Source organism: Pan paniscus, chromosome 10 (assembly GCF_029289425.2).
Source record: "Pan paniscus chromosome 10, NHGRI_mPanPan1-v2.0_pri, whole genome shotgun sequence".
Taxonomy (NCBI): Eukaryota; Metazoa; Chordata; class Mammalia; order Primates; family Hominidae; genus Pan; species Pan paniscus.
The window spans coordinates 46,059,803-46,087,446 of record NC_073259.2 but is presented as its reverse complement, the minus strand read 5'-3'; the positions used below and the strand labels follow the sequence as shown (position 1 = coordinate 46,087,446).

The 27,644-nt window shown below is 39.2% G+C and overlaps 2 protein-coding genes and 1 non-coding gene across 8 annotated transcripts in view; 2 read left to right on the top strand and 1 right to left on the bottom strand.

Moving 5' to 3' along the window:
* The window catches only part of SENP1 (SUMO specific peptidase 1), a 65,502-nt gene that overhangs the window by 36,776 nt on the left and 1,082 nt on the right, over nucleotides 1–27,644 (bottom strand). For 5 of the 6 annotated variants that reach the window (XM_063593066.1, XM_003825790.5, XM_008951134.6 and 2 more), the window contains exons 2-6: nucleotides 23,997–24,044; nucleotides 20,531–20,661; nucleotides 18,886–18,970; nucleotides 11,355–11,514; nucleotides 6,151–6,322 (exon numbers count right to left, since the gene is read on the bottom strand). In XM_063593066.1, coding sequence (XP_063449136.1) covers nucleotides 6,151–6,322; nucleotides 11,355–11,514; nucleotides 18,886–18,970; nucleotides 20,531–20,661; nucleotides 23,997–24,000 — 552 coding nt within the window. In that variant the 5' untranslated portion in view covers nucleotides 24,001–24,044. The remainder of the gene's footprint in view (nucleotides 1–6,150; nucleotides 6,323–11,354; nucleotides 11,515–18,885; nucleotides 18,971–20,530; nucleotides 20,662–23,996; nucleotides 24,045–27,644) is intronic. The other variant, XM_008951136.4, reaches the window with a different exon arrangement.
* LOC112436721 (U6 spliceosomal RNA) lies at nucleotides 3,881–3,990 on the top strand. The gene has a single exon (XR_003025427.1). It is a non-coding gene; the product is annotated as a U6 spliceosomal RNA (small nuclear RNA).
* On the top strand, nucleotides 6,352–11,270 carry LOC117975445 (V-type proton ATPase subunit F). Its single transcript, XM_055095716.2, has one exon. It carries the CDS (start codon nucleotides 7,621–7,623, stop codon nucleotides 7,978–7,980), a length of 360 nt encoding a protein of 119 aa, XP_054951691.1. The 5' UTR covers nucleotides 6,352–7,620; the 3' UTR covers nucleotides 7,981–11,270.

The window sequence follows — 27,644 nt, the reverse complement described above, 5'->3', positions numbered from 1 at the left end:
TTAGTTGATTTTTGCATATGGTATGAGATAAGGACCTAATTTCATTCTTCTACATATGGAAATATAATTTTCCCAACACCATTTAGTGAAGAGACTGTCCTTTCCCTTTCTGTAGTCCTAGCACCTTTGTCAAAAATCAGTCAACTAGCTATATAACGGGTTCACTTTTTTTTCCGTCATACTTTAAGTTCTAGGGTACATGTACACAACATGCAGGTTTGTTACATATGTATACATGTGCCATGTTGGTATGCTGCACCCATTAACTCATCATTTACATTAGGTATATCTCCTAATGCTATTCCTCCCCACTCCCCCCACCCCACGACAGGCATAACGGGTTCATTTCTAAGTTCTCTATTCTGTTTCATTGGCTGATGTCTATTTCCAATACCATGCTGTTTTAATTACTATAGCTTGGTAGTATAGTTTGAAATAAGCTAGTGTGGTAGCTTCTTTTTTGTTCTTTCTGCTCATAATTGCCTTGGCTATTCAGGGATTTATGTGGTTTCATATGAATTTTAGTATTTTTTTCTATGAAAAATAACATTGGAATTTTGATAGGGATTGCAGTGAATCTGGAGAGTGCTTTGAGTAGTATGGCCATTTAAACAATATTAATTCTTCCAATCCATGAGCACAGAATAGCTTTCCATTTAATTGTATCTTCAATTTCTTTCAACATTGTATGTTTTTCAGTATGTAGGTCTTTTACTTCCTTGGTTAAATTTGATTGGTTTTTTTGTAACTATTGTAAATGGGATTGTTCTCTTGGCTTCTTTTTTGCATAGTTCATTGTTAACAGTGCATAGAAATACTACTAATTTCTGTGTGTTGATTTTGTATCCTACAACTATACTGTATTCATTTAATAGTTTTTTGGTGGAGTCTGTAGGATTATATATATATATATATATACACACACACACACATATATATACACACACATACACATATATACATATACACACACATATATACACATATATATTCACACATACACATACACTGTATTCATTTAATAGTTTGAACAGTTCTTTGGTGGAGTCTGTAGGGTTTTCTATATATAAGATCATGTTGTCAGTAAAAGTGACAATCTTATTTCTTTTTTTTTTGAGACAGAGTCTTGCTCTGTCGCCCAGGCTGGAGTGCAGTGGCGCGATCTTGGCTCACTGCAACCTCCGCCTCCCGGGTTCAAGCAATTCTCCTGCCTCAGCCTCCCGAGTAGCTGGGATTACAGGCACCCGCCACCACGCCCAGCTAACTGACAATCTTATTTCTTCCTTTCCCAAAAGAACACATGTAACTTTTTTGGCTTTGCCAAAATGAAAGTTACCTAAAACTTTAAACAAAATTCTTTTTTGGACCATCTGGTACTATCAGTAAAAGAAAACATCTTTCTCTGTAAATTACTTGTTAAACTGTTTTTGTTGTTGTTGTTGTTAAACACAGTGGCTCACTCCTATAATCCCAACTCTTTGGGAAGCCAAGGCAGAGGATCACTTGAGCCTAGGAGTTTGAGACCAGCCTGGGCAACAAAGTGAGACCCTGTCTCTACACAAAAAATTTTTAAAAATTAGCTGCATATTAGCATGTGCCTGTAGTTGCAGCTACTCAGAAGGCAAAAGAGGGAGAATCACTTGAGCCAGGAAGTTGAGGCGGCAGTGAGCTGTGATTGCGCCACTGCATTCCAGCCTGGGTGACACACTGAGACTCTATTTCATAAAATTAAAAAAAAAATTAAAATTAAAGAAAGCCCTAACTGTTCTTTACTGAATAAGAAAATTAGGGGCTGGGCACGGTGGCTCAAGCCTGTAATACCAGCACTTTGGGAGGCCGAGGCAGGTGGATCATGAAGTCAGTAGATCGAGACCATCCTGGCTAACATGGTGAAACTCCGTCTCTACTGAAAATACAAAAAATTAGCCGGGCACGGTGCTGCCCGCCTGTAGTCCCAGCTACTCAGGAGGCTGAGGCAGGAGAATCGCTTGAACCCAGGAGACGGAGGTTGCAGTGAGCCGAGATCGCGCCACTGCACTCCAGCTGGGGCAAGAGAACAAAACTCCGTCTCAAATAAAAAAAGAAAATTAGGATCTTAAGAGTAAAGGAAGCAATAATTGCATAGCATGATAAAGTTAAAGAAGCTAGCTAATGTTACATTTTAAAACCTGAGAAAACACTAAGACGAGTGTTTTGAAGTATAAAAATAATTAATTAAGGTGCTGAATTGTATTTTTTAAAAGGGACAGAGTCCTGTAGTTAGGTGATGTTTCTATAAAAGGCTCCATCATAAAAGAACTATAAAATTATAAAACTTTAATAGAGAGCACAAAATAATTTTTAGGACACTAGTAAACTGTTTTTTTATAAATTACCACCAATAACTTTATAAATAATACTCCTAATTTTCATTTTGTTTAAAGTAATAACTTTATACCATATAAAATATGCAAAGTGCAAATTTCAATAATTTTCTGAGTCCCAAATGCTTGACTTACGACAACACTGTAAAGCATTTCTAAGAAAAGTATAAAACCATCACTGTCACCTATTACAAAAGTCCAGTATCTTAAAATGTTGCTCAATAATTTGCAAAGAAGCATGTCTAGAAGCAACATGTAACTGAAACTACCTGTGTTTTTGCCATTTTACATTTTTATTGTCACAAGTATTTTCTCTTTTCCAAACAGAACTTTATATCCTCTATAACAGCATTATCTAACAGAAATTTCTGTAGTAATAGAAATGTTCTATATTTGCCCTGTCCAATATGGTAGCCACTAGCCACATGTGGCTAATGAATACTTAAAATGTGGCTAGTGTCACTGAGTAACTAAATTTTCAATTTGAATTCGAATTAATTTAAACAGTGCTTGTGGCTAGCGGTTACCCTACTGAATAGCACAGCTTTTTGATGTTGCCTCTTGAGCATCAGCCATTCTGCACAGCCACTACTTGCATATTTCTAAATTCTTCTTCACGTGTTCTCTTCAAACCTCTGTTGTAAGACTGAGCAGTGCAGTGGTGACATCATCTTAATTGTTAATTTTGTAGAAGACTTCATATTCCTGAAGTTGATGGACAAATCCGGCATTAAGGTTAATACATCTTCCTTTAACATAACCAAATGTACCTCTGCTGAGGATCCCAACGTTTCACGGAAAGTGACTTTTCATCCAGTTTGTAAGTTCCCATCAGTAAATTTAGTCCCAGGGTTAAAAAGTATTATATCCGAATTATTTGTAATATCCAAAAATAAACATCTAAATAAATTTGTTGAAAGTCTGATAATAAAGTTTGGCCCAATATTTTGTATTATTCATGTTATATGGCTTATTCTGTAAGCCATATAGTAGTACAGGTGGCTTGACTTTCATATTAGGAGAATACAGAACTAAAAACAGGCAAATTTCCTGCATCACTCATTTCATAGAATAGATTCTTAGCATCTTCTTTGCACTACAGGAGGAAGGAGAACTCCACCTTCATGTTCTCCACTGACCCAACCTGTGGCCTGGAGGGCTGTTTGGAAGGGTAAAATTGCCCAAGCAACCCCCAGTCCTCAGGCTGGCAGAGGAGGCAAAAGAAGGAAGGCTGAGTGGTCCACAGAGCTGGTGGGTGAATGGCAAACTTACAATGAACACAGAATTAAAGGATCCTGGTGAGCCTGAGCAACAGAAACATGGGGCAGGGGAGGGTTAGGAGCCCTGTACCCAGCTGTCATGCTGCTGTTGTCTCCTCCACAAAGTCTCTCTGCACCCCTTAGGCTGTCTAGAATCCAGCATAATCATAAACCCCACAACTCCAGTAATTATTTATGCATAAAATAATGTAAATATAAAATTCAATAGCATAAAAGGTATAATGAAAAATAAATCTTGGGCTCACTTTAGGAGCACATATACTAAGACTGGAACTATATAGAGAAGATTAGCATGGCCCCTGTACAAGGATGACATGAAAATTTGTGTAATGTCAAAAAAAATTTTTTTGTTAAAAAAATCTCCTTTTCATCATTGTTGTCCAGCTTTGTCATCAAAGGCAAATGTTGCCAGTTTCTTGTCTATCCCTTGCCCTGCTAAATGACTTACTAGTTCTGCCACCCTCCACTTGAATGTTGGTGTTTTTTCGTTTTTTTTTTTTTTGAGACAGTGTCTTGCTCTGTCACCCAGGCTGCAGTGCAGTGGCACAATCACAGCTGACCGTAGCCTTGAAATCCTGGGCTCAAACGATCTTCCTGCTTCAGCCTCCTGAGTAGGTGGAACTACAGCCACCTGCCACCACACCCAGCTAATTTTTTTTTTGTAGAGACAGGATCTCACTATGTTGCCTAGGCTGGTCTCAAACTCCTGGCCTCAAGCAATCCTCCTGCTTTTGCTTCCCAAAGTGCTGGGATTGTACATGAGCCACCATGCCCAGCCAAATGTTTTAGATTCAATACAAACTTTTGTTGTTGTTGTTGTTGAGACGGCTTCTCACTCTGTCACCCAGGCTGGAGTGCAGTGGCGCGATTTCGGCTCACTGCAAGCTCTGCCTCCTGGGTTCATGCCATTCTCCTGCCTCAGCCTCCCGAGTAGCTAGGACTTACAGGCGCCCGCCACCACGCCCGGCTAATTTTTTGTATTTTTAGTAGAGACAGGGTTTCACCATATTAGCCAGGATGGTCTTCATCTCCTGACCTCGTGATCCGCCCGTCTCAGCCTCCCAAAGTGCTGGGATTACAGGCATGAGCCACCATGCCCGGCCTCAATACAAACTTTAAACCAAAAATATGCACAGCATTTTTAGTAACCATATCACAAATAATCAAGTTGTGCCACCTAAGAGATCACTGATTACCAAATTATGTAATTATTTAGCAGGTAATGCTGTATTCTTGACTCCATGCTCAGTAAGCTTCATTGGGCAGGAACCATATTGCTGTGTTGTATAACAGAAAGCATACTTGACCAAACCTCTTCAGAAGTTCTGGGTTCTAGGCCTGCCATTTACTAGTCATGTGACCTATGACCCTTATTTTCCTAATCTGTAAAACATAACTATTACCTCATCTCTACCTATTTTGCTGAGTTAAAAGGATTAAAAACAATAATACATGTGGAAAGTACACTGGAAGCTCTAATGCTATTTAAATGTAAGGTAATTATTATTCATTTGTATCTCCAAGCAACCACAGCATTAGATGTATATTAAATATGTAATCTAACAGATATGTGCACACATCCTATCATGCAAATTATATGCTATATTACATTCACAAAATTGGCTTTTTCTTTTAGGTTTACTGAATTAATATAACAACCCAAGTGTCAACAGAACATCTTTCTTTTCAGGAGTCTGTAACTTCAAAAAAGGTCTTACTCATAATGAAAGGATGTAAATTGTTTAACTAGCTTCTTGATTTTTCTCTTATATTGAAGAAAAATTGTTCCTGGTAAGAAGAATAGGTATTTCATCAAATTAAAAAAACAATTTTTTTTTTTGAGATGGGTCTCACTCTGATGCCCAGGCTGCAGTGCAGTGACACAAAGCAAGTCGAGTGCAGCCTCGACCTCCTGGGCTCAAGCAATCCTCCCACCTCAGCCTCGCCAGTAGCTAGGAGTACAGGTATGAGCCACCAAGCCCATCTAATTTTTGTATTTTTTGTAGAGACAGGGTTTCTCCATGTTGCCCAGGCTCGTCTCGAACTCCTGGGCTCAAGTGATCCACCTGTCTTGGCCTCCCACTGTGCTGGGATCATAGGCATGAGCCACGTCACGTGGACTGAAATAAAATTTTATCAAAAACTACGGAGGAAGAGTAACAATTTTTCCATAGGAGACAAGGGTTTAGGAAGGGTCTAGCAAAGATCAAAGAGAGATACTTTGATGTATGAGAAACCATTCAGGCAACATTAAAGATTAAGTAAAGTCAGCTGTCCAGCAGGCATAGAAGATATAATAGTAAGACAAATAATGAAGTCCTGCTAAAACATCTCTTTAATCTCTTTAGAATAGATGATAACACTCAAAAAGAGTAATTCAGACAGAAAAAGCACATGAAGGATAAAATAGAATGGTTCTTAAACAACTAATTATTAATAGGGAGCAAATGGCTCAATGTAGGGAAAGATCCTAACTTTTAGTAGCTTTTGTCACACGTTTTCCTTACCTCTTCTGCTGTACTAACATGTCGCCTCTGAGTTTTCTTGGGGCTCAAAAGACTTCGACGACATGAACCACTCCAAGATGGACTTGGAACAGGTTTAATAGGAAAAGATTTTTCATATGCAGATACATGGCAGTGATGGTTTGACTTTCCCGCAAAAATGTTTGATAATCCACTAAAAAAAGAGTTTGTAAGAAAGATAAGAACAGATAATAAGTAAAATAAATCCAACCTAGAGATTATTTTCACTTTCAAAATATAAAACCAACCAAACAAAACAGGTAAAATAATAGGTTTCCCATTTGAGGGAAAGATACAATAAATGAATAAATGATATATAAGGATGCTACATCAGGTTCTGGCACTTAAAAGATCTTACATTGTCAAAATTATCAAACACTTAAAACTGCATTTTTAGATCCACAATCTAGAATTTATTTTGGTCAGAAACCATATAGTTTTGTGGTATGACAAAGCATAACAGATTAGATGTCTTCAAAAAACCTGGGTTCCAGGTATGCTAACAATACATACATTTTCTATTATTCCCTGTACCCCTTGTACCCAGCCTGTTGGAGGAAATTAAGATTAAATATGTAAAAATGCATAAAGGCTGAAGCCTCTCAACTAAGCTTTTAAACTGAATTTTTAAATTTCCTTAAAGACCAACAGAGGGCTCCCATCCTTCATTAAAAACAACTATTAGGCTGCGTCATTAAATTCTCCTTCTGGCCTATTTACTTCCTCTGAATAATTTTTTGTCTCTTTATACTATCTAATGGGAAAAATTGGCAAATTGGCAAGAAGAATATTGTGAACTCAAAAACCCTGTCTTATATCTAAGGCTTACTAATTTTGAGTTTTTTTTTTTTTTTTTTTGAGATGGAATCTTGCTCTGTCACTCAGACTGGAGGCAGTGGCACGACCTTGGCTCACAGCAACCTCCACCTCCCAGGTTCAAGTGATTATCCCGCCTCAGCCTCCCGAATAGCTGGGATTACAGGCACCCGCCGCCACACCCAGGTGATTTTTGTATTTTTGTAGAGACAGGGTTTCACCATGTTAGCTAGGCTGATCTTGAACTCCTGACCTCAGGTAATCCGCCGGCCTCAGCTTCCCAAAGTGCTGGGATTACACACGTGAGCCACAGCACCCAGCCAATTTTGAGTTTTTTCTATGTGCTCTTTCTCATTTATCATTACCTGGAAAGTTTGAGGTACTTATTCTTAGCATAATAAATTTTCTTTTTTCTTCAAGACTCAGACTAGAGAAACACAGCTGAATATTCTAAATTCAATGAAATCAACCCTTTAAAATCATTACATGTGATCTGAATCCAAATCAGACAAGATCTAAAGAAAATCAAACAGTGCGTAATTCTCTTTAAGTCTTCTTGGGTTTGTACGTGTGTTAAGAATGGGGAAATGAGAGTGGCTTCTGGTGCTCTGGGGTGAGCTCTGCCTGGCTGCAGGGATGGTGGGGAGAAGGAAGCTCATCGCAGTGATCAGAGACAAGGACACGGTGACTGGTTTCCTGCTGGGCAGCATAGGGGAGCTTAACAAGAACTGCCACCCCAATTTCCTGGTGGTGGAGAAGGATACGACCATCAATGAGATCGAAGACACTTTCCGGCAATTTCTAAACCGGGATGACACTGGCATCATCCTCATCAACCAGTACATCGCAGAGATGGTGCAGCATGCCCTGGACACCCACCAGCACTCTATCCCTACTGTCCTGGAGATCCCCTCCAAGGAGCACCCATATGAGGACGCCAAGGACTCCATCCTGCGCAGGGCCAGGGGCATGTTCACTGCCGAAGACCTGTGCTAGGGTCTTTGTGTGAGGACTCCTCACAGCCCTCAGCCCTTCCCTCATTTTCAGGCCTCTCCCCAGGCTTGCCATCAGCCTTCCTTACATTTTGAGCCTCTAATTTCCAAGTCCCTGCCCCTTCCCACTCCATTAAGAGGCTAGGTGAGGCGCTTCTAGGTTGCTGGGGCTCTGCTGTTAAAATCAAGGCTGGTTAAGGAACAGGAAGCCTGACCATCTCTCTCCACTACCTCTTCCCTGTGCTGTTACACAGTGTCATTGTTGATGTTAAATTACAGTCATATTCTTGCTTCTCTCCAAAAAAAAAAAAAAAAAAAAGAATGGGGAAATGAGCAAGGACTTAGAATTTTAGGAACAGGCTTATTTTCTTAGGATGAGTGGATGCAGCTAGGAAAAGATGGCAAGGGCAGTGCAATTGTTTGGTAAAGACATGATGGATTCTCCACAATGTCTTCTGTATTTGTGTTTCCCAGAGTATGCGTGCGCCTATGCATGTTTTTTTTAACATAAAAGATTACTCTTCTAAAGAAACAGTACAAGGGCATCCTGCAATGACAGAAAGCAAGCGTGTTACCCAAAATTCATGAGTTAAGGTCAGACAGAAGCAAGCTTAAAGGGCTTCGACTAGCCAAATTTCTGAGAATGTGAGCATTAAAAGTATAACAATTATAGTGGATTACAAAATACTGAATCCATAATGACACTAAAAAAGGAACAGACAAATTCATTTGAAACATATGAAGTGTCTATTTTACAAAAACCTTGCTTTGAAAACTGGTAATGAAAAAGAAAAATCTAATCATGTATCAGGCCTTTCCCATAGGAAACACATTTCAGGGAATCTAATAGCCCCAGCTAAGGAAAAATGCAATCAGAATGCCAATTAAGAAGTGTAGAAGTGATAAAATTAGAAAAATATTATTTCATTAACTCTAATAAAACTATTATCAGGTATTAGCAAACGATATTAATTATTAGGTGATGGCTGATGTGAAATTCATCATTCATATAACGCCAAAGTAACATTATTTAGATTACATTCAAGTCACACGGGAAAAAACCTAACTGTACAATTAACCACCAGATTGTCAGTTCCTCAATCCAGAGGTCAGTCTAGCATCAAGAATAATAGGAGAACCAAAACAAGATACTGTTTGTTTTTCAAATGTGATAAATGCAGCACACCTTTTAGTCACATCTAAAACCTAGCTTATAAAAAATACAGGTGATTTTTTGACAAAATAATGATACCACGAGGAAGCAACCTGCCAAATCCAAAACGTAGAACATTATACAGAAAAGTCATGTCATTTAAAAAAAGGAGGCTGAGGCTGGGCATGGTGGCTCATGCCTATAATCCCAGGAAGGGATCGGGAGGCCAAGGAAGGCAGATCACAAGGTCTGGAGTTCGAGACTAGCCTTGCTAATATGGCGAAATGCCGTCTCTACTAAAAATACAAAAATTAGCAGGACATGGTGGCGGGCACCTGTAGTCCCAGCTACTCGGAAGGCTGAGGCAGGAGAATTGCTTGAACCTGGGAGGCGGAGGTTGCAGTGAGCCGAGATCACACCACTGCATTCCAGCCTGGCCGACAGAGCGAGGCTCCGTCTCAACAAAAACAAAAAAACAAAAAAACAAACAAACAAACAAACAAACAAAAAAAGGCTGTTCTAGTTATAAGAGACAAAGCCAATAACTTCCAGATGCAAAACCAAACTAACTATAAAAGATACTTTTGGGTCAACTGAGAAAATTTAAATATGACTTAGGGTATAAAACAAAATTTACAAAAGAATATGTATACTATAAACTCATTTTGGAAAAAAAGTAGAGAAAAGTATGTAGAAGGATATGTACTAAGATATTACAGAGTTGATCTCAGGCTGGTGGCAATGTGATGTTTTTATTTTTTATTTTTCTTAACTATATTTTCTAAACTTTCCCAAAGTATTTGTACTACTTCTGTAATAACATTTTTTTAAAATAACAGCATGGCTTTATTGCATTAAAAAAGCCACCTGCTAAATGATGCATATAGAAAATCTTTAATGAAGACAAAATAATATCATATATTTAATAGTATACACAACATATATATCATACTATATATGAGTAAGAAAGAGTAAGAGAGAAATAGGTATAGGAAAAGGTTTGGAAGGAAACACACCAAGGAAAAGGGATTGGGATTGTGGGTAGTGGTCAAGGGATCTTCAGCTTTGCTGGTAATGTGTTGATTTCTACAATGTGAGTGTATGAGTGAATTACTGTATAATTTTTTAAAAGTTAGTGAGGAACATGATCCCAGGGAGTACTGACACGTTCCTGGAGTCCATGTGTATAAAATAATAAAAGCCATCTTGTTGGCTTCTATCAACACCACAAAGCTCAAACTTGACTAAACAGTACACTAAATAATCCCACATTCCTAAAATACACCAGGGCAGAATTTAAGTAGTCATAAATACTATTTTAAAAAAGAAATGTTTACTAATATAATAAATACTAATATAATAAAATATCTGAGGGAAAAGTTTCTAAGCCAGATTTCATCTGCCTTTAATAATCCATGTAAGTTTTGTTAGATAGAGCTTATAAAGTTGGAATAACTACGATAAAGTTCTCTGTGACTATCTTTTTTTTTTTTTCTGAGACGAGGTCACTCTGTCACCCAGGCTGGAGCTATAGCAGCGTGATCTCAGCTCACTGCAACCTCTGCCTCCCAGGTTCAAGCGATTCTCCTGCCTCAGCCTCTCAAGTAGCTGGGACTACAGGCACACACCACCATGCCTGGCTAATTTTTTTGTATTTTTAGTGGAGACAGGGTTTCACCATGTTGGCCAGGCTAGTCTGGAACTGCTGACCTCAGGTGATCCACCTGCTTCGGCCTCCCAAATTGCTAAGATTACAGGCACGAGTCACCGTGCCCGGTCTGTGACTCTTTATTTTCTAATATTTAGAAGTAGCTTGGTCTACTTGACTAATGCCATGAGGTAGAGAACTGCTTTAGTTTAAGTAAGGTCTCTGCTCACATGATAGCTGTAAAATATGTTTCTTTCCTGCTCAAATTGTGGAGATTGACTGATTTTCACTTTAAGATTTGCAAGAGCCATATTGATCTTGAAGGCTCCCAATATTCTCATATCCACCAAGATTTACTTAAAATTCTCTCTTCTAGTAAGATTTGGCTATCATCAAAATTCAGCACTAAGTAAATGAGAAGTTGAAAATGTAAAATGGATTAGTTCATATCCTTAAGGTTTAAAGTCCAAAAATGGTGTTACTCTTTTAAAATCCCAATGTAATAACTATCTACCTTTTAGTCACTTTCTCTTATATCTGAGGAAGGGCTTGAGAACTAAGATGACAAAATACGAACCTTGAGGTCTTTCGGGTTTCGAGGTAAAGACTTCGGCTGTTTCTTGATTTTTGTAAAGATGAGCTTGACGATGGGGTAGAATTTCTCCATTGGCCATTTGCACTCTGGCCAAAGGTTCTTAAATCGCCTGAGCCAAGAAAACTGTCTGAGGAAGGATTATCTAAAAAAATAAAAGTTTGAATAAATTAAACAAATTCTACAGGTGGTTCTCCTTATGACTGCAACCATGACCAACCATTGTATTCCAAAGTAATGTGGCATATCACCATTTCTCTCATGGAAGAAAGATCCCAGTCTCAACTGCCAGTAAAGTCTGCAGTAGGGGAACTTCTACAAACTATAATTGATTCAGCCATACTAACCTGAAAATTGATGAAGGAGCTGAATCCTGCCACAGCCATGTGCCTTATCTGCATCAATGTGACTCCGTGGTGTCCACCAAAAGTCAACATTTTACCCCAACTATATCTTGCAAGCACTCCCAGGCCTGGGCCTGAAAGAAGGTAGGCCAGACCAGTAAGAAAGCAGGTGGGGGGCCAGTGAGAATTGTAATTCAAATGAACAACAGTTATTGATTACTAAGCAGCTAGTGTCACTTTCTTCGTTTTAGTTACCATGTTCAAGACTCAGGTACTCTCTCAAAGAGCAGAGATAACCTAATTGCTGCTTATTCTGGTTGGCTTATGGCAAGGAATGACCCATCATATATATCTGGTTCTGGTATAATAATCTTCAGTCATCTAATGCCATAATCAAACATATTATTACTCCAATGTTTGCTACTACAATCAGATTAACTGAGAATTACTTATTATTTGAATTTTCTAACTTGTGGATTACAATCTGGCATATCAAAAACCTCCTGAAGTTTCAGCTAGGAGTGGTAGAATAATTTCTATACCCTCCTCTCCCTATCTGCAGAATTGGACAATTTAAAACAGCTCCCTCAAAATAACTTCAGACATTAAGTTATGGAACTCTAAGGAGCTCCAGTGAAAACACAAGAATAATAATTCTCTATTTATGGAATTTTTTTCTAATGCTGACATTATTTTGAAGATATTCTTTTAAAACATATTACTATAGAACTTTTCACAATATTGTAAATTTATGCTATTAAAAGTATTTAATGTATCTTTTGATGCTCTATCCAAATAGGCAGCCTTCCAAAATATAATTTTGTCCTTCTGTAAGCTAATCAAGATGTCAGGATTTAGGGTAAATAGGAAAAAAGAAGAAGTCATGGCTGGTATTAGCACTTGTTAATTCAACAGTTGGTGACCTTAGTCTGATAATTAAAATAAGCTAATTTACTTTCAAAATGAATTGTAACTTTGTTCCTTTGTAATCAGTATCTATGCTTAGCATCTATTACTATAATTTTGAGGATAGAAACATGACGCTAATGAAAATGAGTCTTAGTAAAGAACTAGAAAATTATTATACTTAAGTTTAAAGTTGTAACAGTAGAAATATTTGTCTCTCACACATTTTGGCTAAAATTTGATTAGGGCATGATCTAAATACAGATATCTATCTGAGGCATCGGTCTGTCAAAAATGCAAATTACCCTAACAGGTGTGAAATTTGAGACCAAGGATAAGTCAGAGTAGCATTCTCAACAGCATGTGACAGAGACTGCAGCTTTAAAATGCAAGGGGAAAAGCAGAAGATCAGGCAGTCTGTTTAAACAGAAAAAGGTGGTTCCAATCCCAATGAAATTGCTGAATGGTGTTCTATTGCTGATGGGATCAAACAAAGCTAGAGACAGACCAAGAGGAAACTACAGATACTGTTTTTGTTTGTTTTTGAGGCAGGGTCTCACTCTGTTGCCCAGGCTGGAGTGTAGTGGCACAATCATAGCTCACTGCATCCTCGAACTCCTAAGCTCAAGCAATCTCCTTGCCTCAGTCTCCCAAGTAGCTGGGATCACAGGTGCATACCATCATACATGCCTAATTTTTCTATTGTTTTGGAGAGGGAGGGTTTCACTGTGTTGCCCAGGCTGGAATCGAACTCCTGGCCTTAGGTGATACTTCCACCTGGGTCTCCCAACGGCAAAGTACTGAGATAATACAAGTGAGCCACTGTGCCTGGCCACATATAGTGAGAGTTTAACATGATAGTCTGTCACCACTGATTTCTGTGAGAAATCAGAGTTACGAACACCACAAAAAAGATTACCTATTACGTGTACAAACATACACACAAAACTAGGAGAAAATACACCAAAAATTTAATTGTGGTTATGTTCTAATGATAGAGTGATGGGTATTTTTCTACTTTTCTACACAAATTTTCTGCAGGGACAAGCAATACTTTTATGAATATAATAAACTTCATATTAAAAAAGAATGTGTCAAGACTGGGTGTGGTAGCTCACGCCTGTAATCCCAACACTTTGGGAGGCGGAGGCAGGTGGATCACCTCAGGCCAGGAGTTCAACACCAGCCTAGCCAGTATGGTGAAACCCGTCTCTACTAAAAATACAAAAAATTAGCCAGGCGTGGTGGCACACGCCTGTCGTCCCAGTTACTAGGGAGGCTAAGGCATAAGAATCACTTGAACCCGGGAGGCAGAGGTTGCTGTGGGCCAAGATCGTGCCACTGCACTCCAGCCTGGGCGACAAGAGCGAGATTCTGTCTCCAAAAAAAAAAAAAAGAATGTGTCAGGTAACTACTTACTATGAAAGTAAGTACTACCAGTTGTTCCTATTAACTTTAGTTAAAATAATAGCAGGATGTTTAAATAATATTACCTACCAAGTATCATTCTGGTAACCTAATGTAACATATTTTCCAAAGAGAAGACATTGATAATGATTCTAAGCACAAGCAAAATCACTTCTTTTCATCCCACTTTTCTCTGTTTAGGGTTAAACATTTTTTTTTTCTTGAGACAGGGTCTCCCTCTGTCCCCATGCTGGAGTACAGTGGCACCATCGCAGCTCACTGCAGCCTTGACCTCCCAGGCTCAAGAGATGCTCCCAACTCAGCTTCCTCAGTAGCTGGGACTACAGGTACACGTGACCATGTCCAGGTAATTTATTTTTATTTTTGTAGAGACAGGGTCTCAGTACGTTGCCTGGCTGGTCTCAAACTCTTGGGCTCAAGTGACACTCCCGCCTTGGCCTCCCAAAGTGCTAGGATTACAGGCGTGTAAAGTTTTGCTGTAACAAAGTAAACTGTAAAAAAGTTTTTAAAATTTTATTTTTTAAAAAATCAATGTTTTAAATACTCTAATCTTAAGTGGATTGAGAGGCAGATTCTTAAAAAGCTTGATCTAGAGAAGTCAATCCAATAAAGTAATAAAGGAGAAGTTCCAGATCCTAGATCCTAAAGTTTGGGCCTTCCTGCTCATTTGCATCCTGGTGAAGGAGGGGACAGCAGGGTGAGAGAGAAGACAAATACCAATAAAGTCAGCATCAGCAGATAAAGGCAGGTAAACTGAGGGTCCGTGTCTAGCCCAATCAAGAGGTAAGGCACAAGGTGATGACCACTGCAATCGATGTGGGGATTATCAGAAAAGAATATATCCAAAGGAGAGAGCATAATTGGAATGAGTGTGGAAAGAGGAAGAAGTTTTTTTAAAGTCCATAGTAAAAAGTAGGTTTTAATTAAAGACTTCATTATAAGAAAAATATATATATAGACCACTGACGTTCACAGATTTAAATTCCTGATTTTTAGAAAGGGACCTTTGATGTCTGTGACATGCCATAAGCTTGTTTGATCAGGGACTAGATGAGATTTGTTAAAGGCACAAATTTGAGTCCTCTGCTTCAAGCTGTAATTTAGCATCCCATTTCAGTATGACTTTATTATTTACTATTGTTATTCTCTAATCATCACCATATATATAGTAACTGTTATAATTATTTTCTTCTCCAAAAAAAAGGTACTCAAGTGAGAGATGAAGCTTTTAGTGTAAGACTGTTGATATGGGAATCAACTTGTGGTATGAGGATAAACATAAGAAAAATGTAATTCTCAACAACTACGTAACTGAGTAGAAAGCCAAGGAATCTGGCCAAATATTACATTAGGACTTAAGATAATCTTAGATATATTCTTTGTGAATATCAAGGGTTTACTAAAACTTAGGAGAAAAAAAGCTCTATATACCAATGCTTTTAAGTCATGTTATTAACAATAGCTGAAAATGGTAAGGGTAAATGTGCACCTAAACCATAGGGAAAATAATGAAGCAAATGAAGGCACACACCCATTATCCCAAATCAAATGCTTGAGTCCAGTTCTATATCCAAATTTTAAATTTTTGGAATTTTAGAAAGATAACCTGATATATTAGGTAACACTTTCAAGTATAATCTGTAAGAGCACTCTGTAATCAAACATGTTATCTGCAGCAAAATGTGAAAATACTCATTTTTACAGAGATTTTAAAAAAGAAAAAATATAAACAGCTTCATGTCAGTTCAAGTAGGTTTTGCCAAGGAATGAATTCAGGTCAGGTTTTTTTTTTTTTTTTTTGGAAATGGAGTCTCACTGTGTCGCCCAGGATGGAGTGCAGTGGCGCGATCTCCGCTCACTGCAACCTCCACCTCCTGGGTTCAAGCGATTCTTCTGCCTCAGCTTCCCAAGTAGCTGGGATTACAGGTGTCCTCCAACACACCCAGCTAATTTTTGTGTTTTTAGTAGAGACAGGGTTTTACCATGTTGGCCAGGCTGGTCTCGAATGCCTGACCTCCGGTGATCCACCCGCCTTGGCCTCCCAAAGTGTTGAGATTACAGGCCTGAGCCATCGCACCCAGCCTCAGGTCAGGTTTTGAAGCCAAATGAGATGTGAAAAAAAATTTTGGTTTTCAGAGGTTTTTGGATTTTGGAATTGCACATAAAGGATTGTGGATGTGCGTATCAATTCCATGAATTAGAAATGAGCAGAAAATGATAAAAAAAAAAAAAAGAACATGTTGACACATGAAAAACTATAACTATTAGCCTGGACAACATGACGAAACTCCGTCTCTACCAAAAAATGCAAAAATTAGCTAGGCATGCTGGCATGCACTGGTAGTCCCAGCTACTCAGGGGGCTGAGGTGGGAGGATCACAGCCAGGAGGTGCAGATTGCAGTGAGCTGTCATTGTGCCACTGCACTCCAGCCTGGGCAACAGAGTGAGACCCTGTCTCAAAAAAAATTAAAATAAAAATACTGAGTTAAAAAAGACTACATGTGTCCAATTATGCAACGTGTATGAGGTATGTACACACAGATAATCGGAAGAGATCACAGAGACTTGAGTTAAATAAGAGTTGAATGAGATGGGGTGCAGTGGCTCACACCTGTAATCTCAGCACCTTGGGAGGCCTAGGCAGAAGAATCACTTGAGCCCAGGAGTTTGAGACCAGTCTGTGCAATACAGCAAGACCCTCATCTCTATAAATAATTTTTCAAAACATTAGCCAGGCATGGTGGCATGTACCTGTAGTCCCAACTACTCGGGAGACTGAAGCAGGAGAATCGCATGAGCCTAGGTCAAGGTTGCAGTGAGCCATGAACATGTCACCACACTCCAACCTGGGTGACAGAGTGAAACTCTGTCTCAAAAAAAAATTAAAAATAGGCCAGGCACAGTGGCTCATGCCTATAATCCCAGCACTCTGGGAGGCCGAGGCAGGTGAATCACCTAAGGTCAGGAGTTCGAGAACAACCTGGCCAACATGGCGAAACCCCATCTCTACTAAAAGTACAAAAATTAGCCGGGCATGGTGGTAGGCAGCTGTAATCCTAGCTACTCGGGAGGCTGAGGCAGGGGAATTGCTTGAACCCAGGAGGCGGAGGTTGCAGTGAGTCAAGATCGCGCCATTACACTCTAGCCTGGGTGACAGAGCGAGACTCCATCTCAAAAAATAATAATAATAATAATTAAAAATAAACTAGAAATAAAACATTAGAATTGGGTTATGAGAAGGGAACTTTGAGTAGAATTTTCTATATAACTTTATTATTAAGTAATTGTTTTTAACTTAAAGCAGAGATTCTATCCAATGGTAAATTGGCATATGAAATTATAAGCAAACATAGCCTGAGTTCAAATGGAAATACTGATGATCTAATTTCATTAACCATTCAACTGTTCCTCCACCATTAATATTGACCTATCAAACCAGATTTCAGACTCTGTTCATCAAAAAGCCTTCTCAATAATAATGGTAGTAGAGTTACGTTTTGAGAAAATTGATTGATTTTTCTATACAAATTATGCACATACTATGGAAGTCCAGTGCCCAGGGCAGATAAAGTATCACCCACCTAAATCACATTTAAATATAGTATGAATCTAAAAGAGCATCCTACTAACGTCTTTTTAGGGAGGAGATCTCATCTTGCTGACAAAGAATCCTAAGGAAGCCAAATAACAAGAATAATTATTATCTGCATTCCATATTTATCATCCCAATTTATCCTTATAAAAATCCAGCCAGGTGCAGCGGCTTACACCTGTAATCCCAGCACTTTGGGAGGGGGAGCCAGGCGGATCACTTGAGGTTAAGAGTTCGGACCAGCCTGGCCAACATGGTGAAACCCCGTCTCTACTAAAATGACAAAATTTAGCCGGGCGTGGTGGTGGGTGTCTGCAATCCCAGCTACTAGGGAGGTTAAGGCAGGAGAATTGCTTGAACCTAGGAGGCAGAGGTTGCAGTGAGCTGAGATCACACCACTGCACTTCAGCCTGGGCAACACAGGGAGACTCTGTGTCAAAAAAAAAAAAAAAAAAAAAAAATTCCTGTTGAGGCAGTTTCAATGGTATAACTGGTATTCCCATATTGTGGTAAGGCAAGGAGACTGAAGCATGAGGAGTAAAAAGACCTGGGAAGACTACTGTAATCTTTCTGAGTCCTACAGCCAAGAGGCTAACCAACAAAACTCTTAGTTTCTCAAGGCAGGGGCAGAAGACCCTTGGAAGTCCAAACCCTAGTAAGAGGGCAGATGATAGATAAGTCAGGCAGGTCACAGGATAAGAACAGCCTAGAGAATGCTGACTTCTGTCATGGATCACAAGTTAAATAGAAAAGCCCTTGAATATGCAAGCATATGGCTGTGGCAGGTGCTAGACAGAAACATGTAGTTAACATTTCCTGCCCTGAAAGAAGGACAAGCTCAGGAAGAAATAAATTTTCAGGTTTCATGGTTTCAAGCACAACAGAAATAAACTTGCTCTGTGATTTAAATTAACGCAAAACAAACACCCTTTACACACATCACATACACATATTCCCAAAAAAAGGTCAAAAACAAAGTTGTATTGCTTTTTACAATGGCATAATGGACAGTTAGATTCTCAAAACACTTTCCCACTAGAAAACCAGTATTTGGATGAGACAAAATCAGTAAAGTATCATAGCAACCACATACACAGGAAAAGCCATTCAAATGATGTTTTAGTGAAGAAAATACCATCTTGTTTTTGACAATGTTTTTACTTTTAGAGATGATAAACATAAACGATATGCTATCAAGAAATCCAAAAGGTATAAAGTCCCTTGACTCCAAGTAATGTGTCATACCTGAGTAATAGCTTGGATTATAAGCTGCACTTCTTGTGGAACATGTAAAAGATCGGTCCAAATGTCCTTGCCTGGAAGATAAAATCTAAACAAAGCAGATTTTTCTTAAGTCACATTTTTTTTTTTGAGACAAAGTCTCACTCTTGTTGCCCAGGCTGGAGTACACCAGCACAATCTCTGCTCACTGCAACCTCCGCCTCCTGAGTTCAAGTGATTCTCCTGCCCCAGCCTCCTGAGTAGCTGGGATTACAGGCACGCGCCATCACACCTGGCTAATTTTTGTATTTTTAGTAGAGACAGGGTTTCACCATGTTGGCCAGGCTGGTCTTGAACTCCTGACCTCAGGTGATCCACCCACCTCGGCCTCCCAAAATGCTGGGATTACAGGCGTGAGCCACCGCGCCTGGCCATGTCACTTTTTTAACAATAAAATAAAAACATATACTAGGAAAAATATATAATTAAACAAGACTATAAGCCAGGTGCAGTGGCTCATGCCTATAATCTCAGCACTTTGCAAAGCCGAGGCAGAAGAATCACTTGAACCCAGGACTTCAAGACTTGCAATGGACAACATGGAGAGACCCCATCTCTAAATAAAGACTATAGCAGAACTAAGACTATTTCAGAACTCAATATAATTATATTTATATATTATACGTATTAATACTACATACTAACAAGAAAGGAAAACACACAGACAATCTAATGAAATAATTCAGGCTTCAAGGAAAAAAACAGGCAAAATATTTGTTATACAATTTAATTCAAAGAATGTTCACTAGAAGGTAAATATGTATTTAGTACATCCTGTCTGAAAGCCATTTATAACACATATTAAAAAGGCTGAGAAAAATCCATCTGGTTTTGGTTCTTTTGATAACTTTACAGAGATAGTTCTTAAGCAGAGGTGGTGCTGTACCCTGAGTACATATCTGGAAATGAGTGGATATATATTAACTATTAAAATGATTATGGGGGGAGGTGGATGTTACAGGAATTTAGTGCCTAGGGCTCATGGATGCTAAACATCCTACTATAATTAGGAAAGATTCACACATCAAAGAATGATCTCATCCAAATTACTAATGGCTTTCCTATTGAAAAAGACTGCTTAATAGTGCTCCCCACACTTTCATATGCATATAAATCAAATGAGGATGTTTTTAAAATATAAATTCTGATTCAGTGATATGAGGTAAAGCCTGAGAGTCTGCATTTCTATCAAGCTCCCAAGTAATGTTGATGCTGCTGGTCCTGAACTAGACCTTGAGAAATCAGGCATTATAGCACAGACATCTTAGAGCTGCTGTATATTTTCACATTTCTCCCCCATTTAATGCTCAGCAATTTTAGGTGCTAGTTTAAAAGAACACTGATCTGCATATAAGTAATTTTAAAATTCAGAGGAACAATGAGTTTTCTAAAACGTACTGTTCTCAAAGAACTCATACAGCCTATTTTGTCTTAACATCCTTGTCTTAATTTTAATATATAGAGCAGAATTCCAAACACTAAAATTACTGATTCTAAAAAGTTTATAGCTATGCTTGTATTTTTGAGTGTGGCATTTAAACTACATAAGATGAAAACTTATGATGAGCCCAAATAATTAATTAATTAAAGGAAGAAAATTGCTCCTAACCTGCTGGTCAGAAAGCGAAAGCTGGTCCTCTGGAAAACCTGTTTGTGGCAGGAGGTGGGTTTTGAATACGGAGTTGTGGTTCACTAAAGTCACTTCTCCAGCATCCATCCTCAACCTATCAGCAATATCATCTGGGGAGACAGTCTGGATTAGTTCAAGTCACATAATTCCTCAATAACGTTTTTCCTATGAACCAATCTTTTCACCTAATAAAAACAATTCCCACCCAGGCATGGTGTCTCATGCCTGTAATCCCAGCACTCTGAGAGGCTGAGGCAGGAGGATGTTTTTGAGGCCAAAAGTTCAAGATCTATCTAGGCAACATAGTAAGACCCTGTCTCTACAAAAAAATTTAAAAATTAGCCAGCAGGTCAGGTGTGGTGGCTCACACCTGTAATCCCAGCACTTTGGGAGGTCGAGGCGGGTGGATCACGGGGTCAGGAGTTCAAGACCAGCCTGGCCAACATGGTGAAACCCCGTCTCTACCAGAAATACAAAAATTAGCCAGGCATGGTGGCGGGTACCTGTAATCCCAGCTACTCGGGAGGCTGAGGCAGGAGAATTGCTTGACCCTGGGAGGCAGAGGTTGCAGTGGGCCAAGATCATGCCACTGCACTCCAGCCTGGGCAACAACAGCAAAACTCCATCTCAAAAAAAAAAAAGTTAGCCAGCCAATGTGGCACGTGTCTGTAGCCTCAACCACTTGGGAAGCTGAGGCAGGAGGACTGTCTTGAGCCCATGAGTTCAAATTTACAGTGAGCTATCATCACACCACTGCACTCCAGCCTGGGGGACAGAGGGAGACCCTATGTCTAACAATAATAATAAAAAAAGACAAAAAAGAACTTGAAGAACAACTCTGCAATAAAATAAAATCCCTCTTTCATAGCTAACCAATGGCAAAAATCTCATATTGTCATTGTCAAAAGAGGTCCATGTGCAGAAATTGGCTCATTTGGAATTAATTGAGGCCATCTACCAAACAGTTCAAAACTTGTACACATATAAACAGCTTAATTTAAAGCTTTAAAAATAACGAGACCAGGCAAGGTGGCTCACACCTGTAATACTAGCACTTTGGGAGGCTGAGGCAGACGAATGGCTTGAGCCCAGGAGTTCGAGACCAGCCTGGGAAATACGGCAAAATCTTGTCTCCATTAAAAAACAAAACAAAACATTAGCCAGACATGGTGGTGCATGCCTGTAGTCCCAGCTACTCAGGAGGCCGAGCTGGAAGGATACTCTGAGCCCGGGGAGGTCAAGGCTGCAGTGAGCCATGACAGAGTCACTGCACTCCAGCCTGGGCGACAGAGTGAGACCCTGTCTCAGAAAACAACAACAACAACAAAGAAAAACACAAACAAAAACAAAAATGCTCCCAAAAGAAACTTTTTAAATATTTTAACTACAGAAAAAATTTTAAATATAAAAAAATTGGGGGAAAAAATTCACCATTCAGTAACACACACTGTTAACACTGGTTCATTTCCTGTTTTAACACAAAGAAGTGCTTTAAGAAGTAATCCACCTGCCAGGTGTGGTGGCTCACACCTGTAATCCCAGCACTTTGGGAGGCTGAGGTGGGCGGATCACTTACTTGAGGCCAGGAGTTTGAGACCAGCCTGGCTAACATGGCAAAACCCCATCTCTACTAAAAATACACCAGGCATAGTGGCACATGCCTGTAATCCTAGCTACTTGGGAGGCTGAAGCATGAGAATCGCTTGAACCCAAGGCAGAGGATGGAGTGAGCCAAGATAACACCACTGCACTCCAGCCTAGGCAAGAGAGTGAGACTCTGTCTCTAATAATAATAATAATCTGCCTGAACATTTTTTTAAAAGCATAATTTTATTCATATTGCTCTTAACAGGTATCAGCTCAATAACTATAATATTATGGCAGAATTTTACTTCAGAACCATTTTTGATACCTTTGTTACTATAGAAGAGCTAGAATAGAAGCAATAAACGTCACAGAATTCAATGACTTACACTGCTATCAGCAATGAGAGAAAATGGAAATAAATGAACAAGGAAGGAGAAGGCAGACTAAGGAAAAGGAAAACACAGAATAGAGAGAAAGCTAATGTGAATGTAAAAGGAACATACGGGATGTTATAAGACCTAAGTGTATAGATTTTTCAAATTATTCCTAAATTAGCTACTAGTCCTGACCTTATATTGATCCCCTTAACAGACATAAAGTACTATAAATGAAATAGTGAAAAATGTCCTAACCACAATTCTCAGTAACACTAGCTAAATGAAATAGAATATTTATATTAATCAAATTATTTATCATTTAGAAGTAGTATAACATAGTACTAAGGAACAAGAACTCTTGGCTGGGCGCAGTGGCTCACCCCTGTAATCTCAGCACTGTGGGAGGCCAAGGCAGGCGGATCACGTGAGGTCAGGAGTTCAAGACCAGCCTGGCCAACATGGCGAAACCCCATCTCTACCGAAAATACAAAAATTAGCTGGATGTGGTGGCGCACGCATGTTTGTAATCCCAGCTACTTGGGAGGCTGAGACAGGGGGATTGCTTGAACCCAGGAGGCAGAGGTTGCAGTGAGCTGAGATCATACCACTACACTCTAGCCTGGGTGACAGAGCGAGACTCCGTCTCAAAAGAAAAAAGAGAAAAAAAAAAAAAAGAACGAGAACTCTAGAAAACTCTAGAACCAGAGTGCCTAGGTTTAAATCCTGGCTCAGCCAGTTATAGTACATGACTCTAGGCGAGCTTCTTAACTTCTGTGTCTCAGTTTCCTTGTGATATAATAGGGATAACAACAGTAACCTACTTGGTAGGTACTATTAGGTACCCTTGTAAGATGGTTATAAGGATTAAATGAACCAATATATTTTAAATACTTAGAACAGGGTCTAGTACACAGTAAATGTTTGCTAGGGTATACTTGACTTTTTCAATACAATCAATGAGATAATACTCCTAAATGAGCATATAAACAATGTTCTAACCAAAAGATAATTATGTGGGCTGGGTGCGGTGGCTCATGCCTGTAATCCCAGCACTTTGAGAGGCTGAGGTGGGCGGATCACCTGAGGTCAGGGGTTTGAGACCAGCCTGGCCAACATGGCGAAACCCCGTCTCTACTAAAAATACGAAAATCAGCCGGACGTGGTGGCATATGCCTGTAATCCCAGCTACTTGGGAGGCTGAGGCAGGAGAATTGCTTGAACCCAGGAGACAGAGGTTGCAGTGAGCTGAGATTGTGCTACTGCACTCCAGCCTGGGTGACAGAGCAAGACTACGTTTCAAAAATAGCAATAATAATAATTTTGTTTGGTATATAGTATTACATAATTAGGATTAAAATTTCTCTTAAAATTATTATTAAGCACAAAGATACAAATACTGAAAATGTTAGGAAAACCCATTCTTTCACTACAGCTTAACCAATGAAAGTAGCTAAAAGGATTCAACAGCTAGTTAGTCTTACCCATTTCAAGTCTTTTCACATCACTGACTTTAGCAAAGATACAAAGTCCTATAAAAGAAGACACAAAACAGAAAAATTACATACTGAAACACCTACTTCACTTAATTTTAGAAGGTGCAGCCACTAGAAGTGACATTTGTTTGTGTTCTTAGTGGAGAAAAATCTAAGGTGGTAAAGAGTTGACTTGATGGGAAAAGAGTAAAAACTAAAACTAGCTTGAGGTACTTCCAAACATTTCTGCAACCTGTACTACATTAAACAGCAATTACAGACTACGCACAGAATCATAGAATATTAAAGCAAGAAGCAAATTGGGAGCGCCAACCCTTAAGAGACTGAGTGGTTTGCATAAAGTCATAATGTTAGCAACTACACCGAAATTATAACCTAGAAATTCTTCCCAATCCATTGTTCTATTACCTCATGCTAAATCACTTCATAAACAAGTGACAGACTTTGTGATGGTCCTATTAAGACTTTTCTTCCATGTCTTACTCAGTAGCCTGATACTCTAATGACAATCAAGAGCTACTCTGGAGTAATACAAAGTACTTCCCCCAATATCATCAATCAAACTGCTACAAACCAAAGCCCCTTTGCCTATATAAAAATTACTGTCTCCTCTGATGTATCCACTTTTTCCACAAAATAAAGATGTTAAAAACCAAACTGCTGGCCGGGTGCAGTGGCTCACGCCTGTAATCCCAACACTTTGGGAGGCCAAGGAGGGCAGATCACTTGGCCAAGGAGGTCAAGACTTGGAGGCCAGCCTGGCCAACATGGTGAAAACCCATCTCTACTAAAAATACAACAATTAGCCAGGTGTGGTGATACGTGCCTGTAATCCCAGCTATTCAGGAGGCTGAGACAGAAGAATTGCTTGAACCCAGGAAGCCGAGGTTGCAGTAAGCCGAGATCATGCCACTGCACTCCAGCCTGGGCAACAGAGCAAGACTCTGTCTCAAAAAAAAAAAAAAAAACCAAACACAAAAACACAACCAAACTGCTTGGAACTAGGTTAATAAACATATCCTCGGCACATATGGTCTTGGTAGATTTCCAAGAGGAGGAGGCTACTAGGGATGGTAATAGTCACACCTGTATATATTTATAATCTTATAACCATATTTTTAAAAAATATTAAGCACTTCATCAACCACATAGCAATACTAGGGCTTCAATGTATTCATGAGGCTGGATGATGATAATAGACATTCTTTGTGGTCACAATAATGAAAGTCACACAAAGGAAGGCAGCTTAAAGTTTTCTTGGCGTACGAGACCACGCCACTGCACTCCAGCCTGGGCGACAGGGCAAGACTCCATCTCAAAAAAAAAAAAAAAAAGAAGAAGTTTTCTTGGCATAGCTATAGACTAAGCAGAGTAATCATCTGATTACCTAGTCTTGCCAGGAAGGATCCCTAAAGAATTTAAGCCTTAGATTTATGCTTCAAATATATTTCCAAATGCTCAACTTAAAAGGCTTCTTTACTAAAAATTCTTCAGGTTATTCTTTCCCCTTCTTTCTTCTTTAATAGAGTAGACTCCCTTGGGTTCCAGATTAAGGGGGAAAAATCTTATCAACTAATACATTAGCAACACTTTTTTGACATTTTAAAGTTGCTTCATAATTGTCATTACTAGCCTTTTTAAAATTATTATTAAGAAGAATGCCAACTTAAAAGCTTGGTGCCCAACAGATTAATCCCATGTCAATTTCCTTGTATTTTGTTGAGATAGATGTGAAGAGAAAAGGAAGCTAGAAATTCAAAGAATTTTACCGATTATATCCAGAGAGGTTAAGTGACTTCCCTGAAATCACACAGATGGGGCAAAAAGAAGACAAGAATCCATGTATCCTGACTCCAGGGCAAATGCACATTTCAAACATTATACAACTTCAAATCCTTTAACACAACCTCAAAGATTAATACACACTGGCAATTTAAAAGTAATCTCTCACTAACCCTGGGGAATCCACACTGATTTATAATTTTAAATAATTAAAACCCCACATTTATATTTTAATACAAATACATCCAGCTACTTCAGTGTGCTTATGGTACATTCTTTTAGCCACTTGCAGTTACATTGGGAGAAGGAATATTTTACCCCAAGATTCTCCATGAAAATGTTGGATCTGGAACCTCTGATGCCACCAAATTCATGCAACTGTAAAAACGTTTTCTTTTTAAAAAAATGATTCTAATAATTCATTTCCTAGTATACACTGGTCATGTAATTTACTGAAAGAACATAAGCTGTTACAGACATTCAGATGAAGTCAGGTTAGTAGTGGAACACAAGATAATGGGAAACCTGAAAGAACAAAAAAGATCACAGTCTTGACAACTGCGGTGAAACACTTATAACCTTACATATATGCAAAGAGGGGATTATGAAAGACAATACCTAGGGCTGCAAGGAAGTTACTAGAAAATATATATTGAGGCTGGGCACGGTGGCTCACACCTGTAATCCCAGAACTTTGGGAGGCCGAGGTGGGCAGATCACGAGGTCAGCAGTTCAAGACCGGCCTGGCTAACATGGTGAAACCCTGTCTCTACGAAAAATAAAAAATTAGCCAGGTGTGGTGGCAGGCACCTATAATCCCAGCTACTCGGGAGGCTGAGGCAGGAGAATCGCTTGAACCCGGGAGGCGGAGGTTGCAGTGAGACAAGACCAAGCCATTGCACTCCAGCCTGGGTGACAGAGCGAGACTCTGTCTAAAAAAAGAAGAAAAAAATATATATATAGAGAGAGAGAGAGACAGAGGGAGGGGGGGAGGGAGGGAGAGAGAGAGAGAGAGAGAGGGAGGGAGAGAGAGAGAGAGAGAGAGAGAGAAAGAGAAAGAGAGAGAGAGAGAGAGAGACACGCAATGTTAGCTTTATCCAGGACCAAGATGTGGTTAGAACAATTTATGATATAAGAAGGGTGTGAAAGCAATCATGTGAAATCACCCTTTTCCAAGTTCTGAAAAACAATTATATGTACAATAGTTTGTACTATATCGTCATGTGTTTGAGGTTAGTTCTTTCCCTCTATTTTTACATGTAATCTCTCCCAATCAGACTCTAACACCTTAAATACCTTAACACTCTAACGCCGTAAACCCTAAGTATTCAAATTCTTTCATACACATTCATTTACTGTGCACGGACTACGTGCATTAAGAAAGGGTCCCTGCCACTGAGCAGCTCACTGTCTAGTAGGGAAAGCCAGATCCATAAACAGGTACCGCAAGACAGTAGAGCTGGTACAACTGATAGAAGATGTAGAAGTTGGGAAGAAAAGGACAAGAGTTCCAAAGCCGCAATGCAAGTCAACAACTGCATTCCCTTAGCCAGAAGCAGCAGAACCTGTTTTTGTACCCATCCACTCCCTCTAGACAACTCATTAGATGAGTGACATGAAGACCATCTTTGCAGTTGGGATAATTAATTGAAGTCAGTTAAAAATGAATAAGCCTTCCTAAAAGGGACTAGAGAGGAAAAATAAAGGGTGGTAGACTGTAAACTGGAAGTAGGTTAAGGGATCATGCTTATAGAGATGCTTAAAGTTGCGCTTTAACTGTAATTTCAAAGTCAGGGTAATCTGTATTTCAACATGAGTCCTTAACACAAATTATTTTTATGAAGAATAAAGATT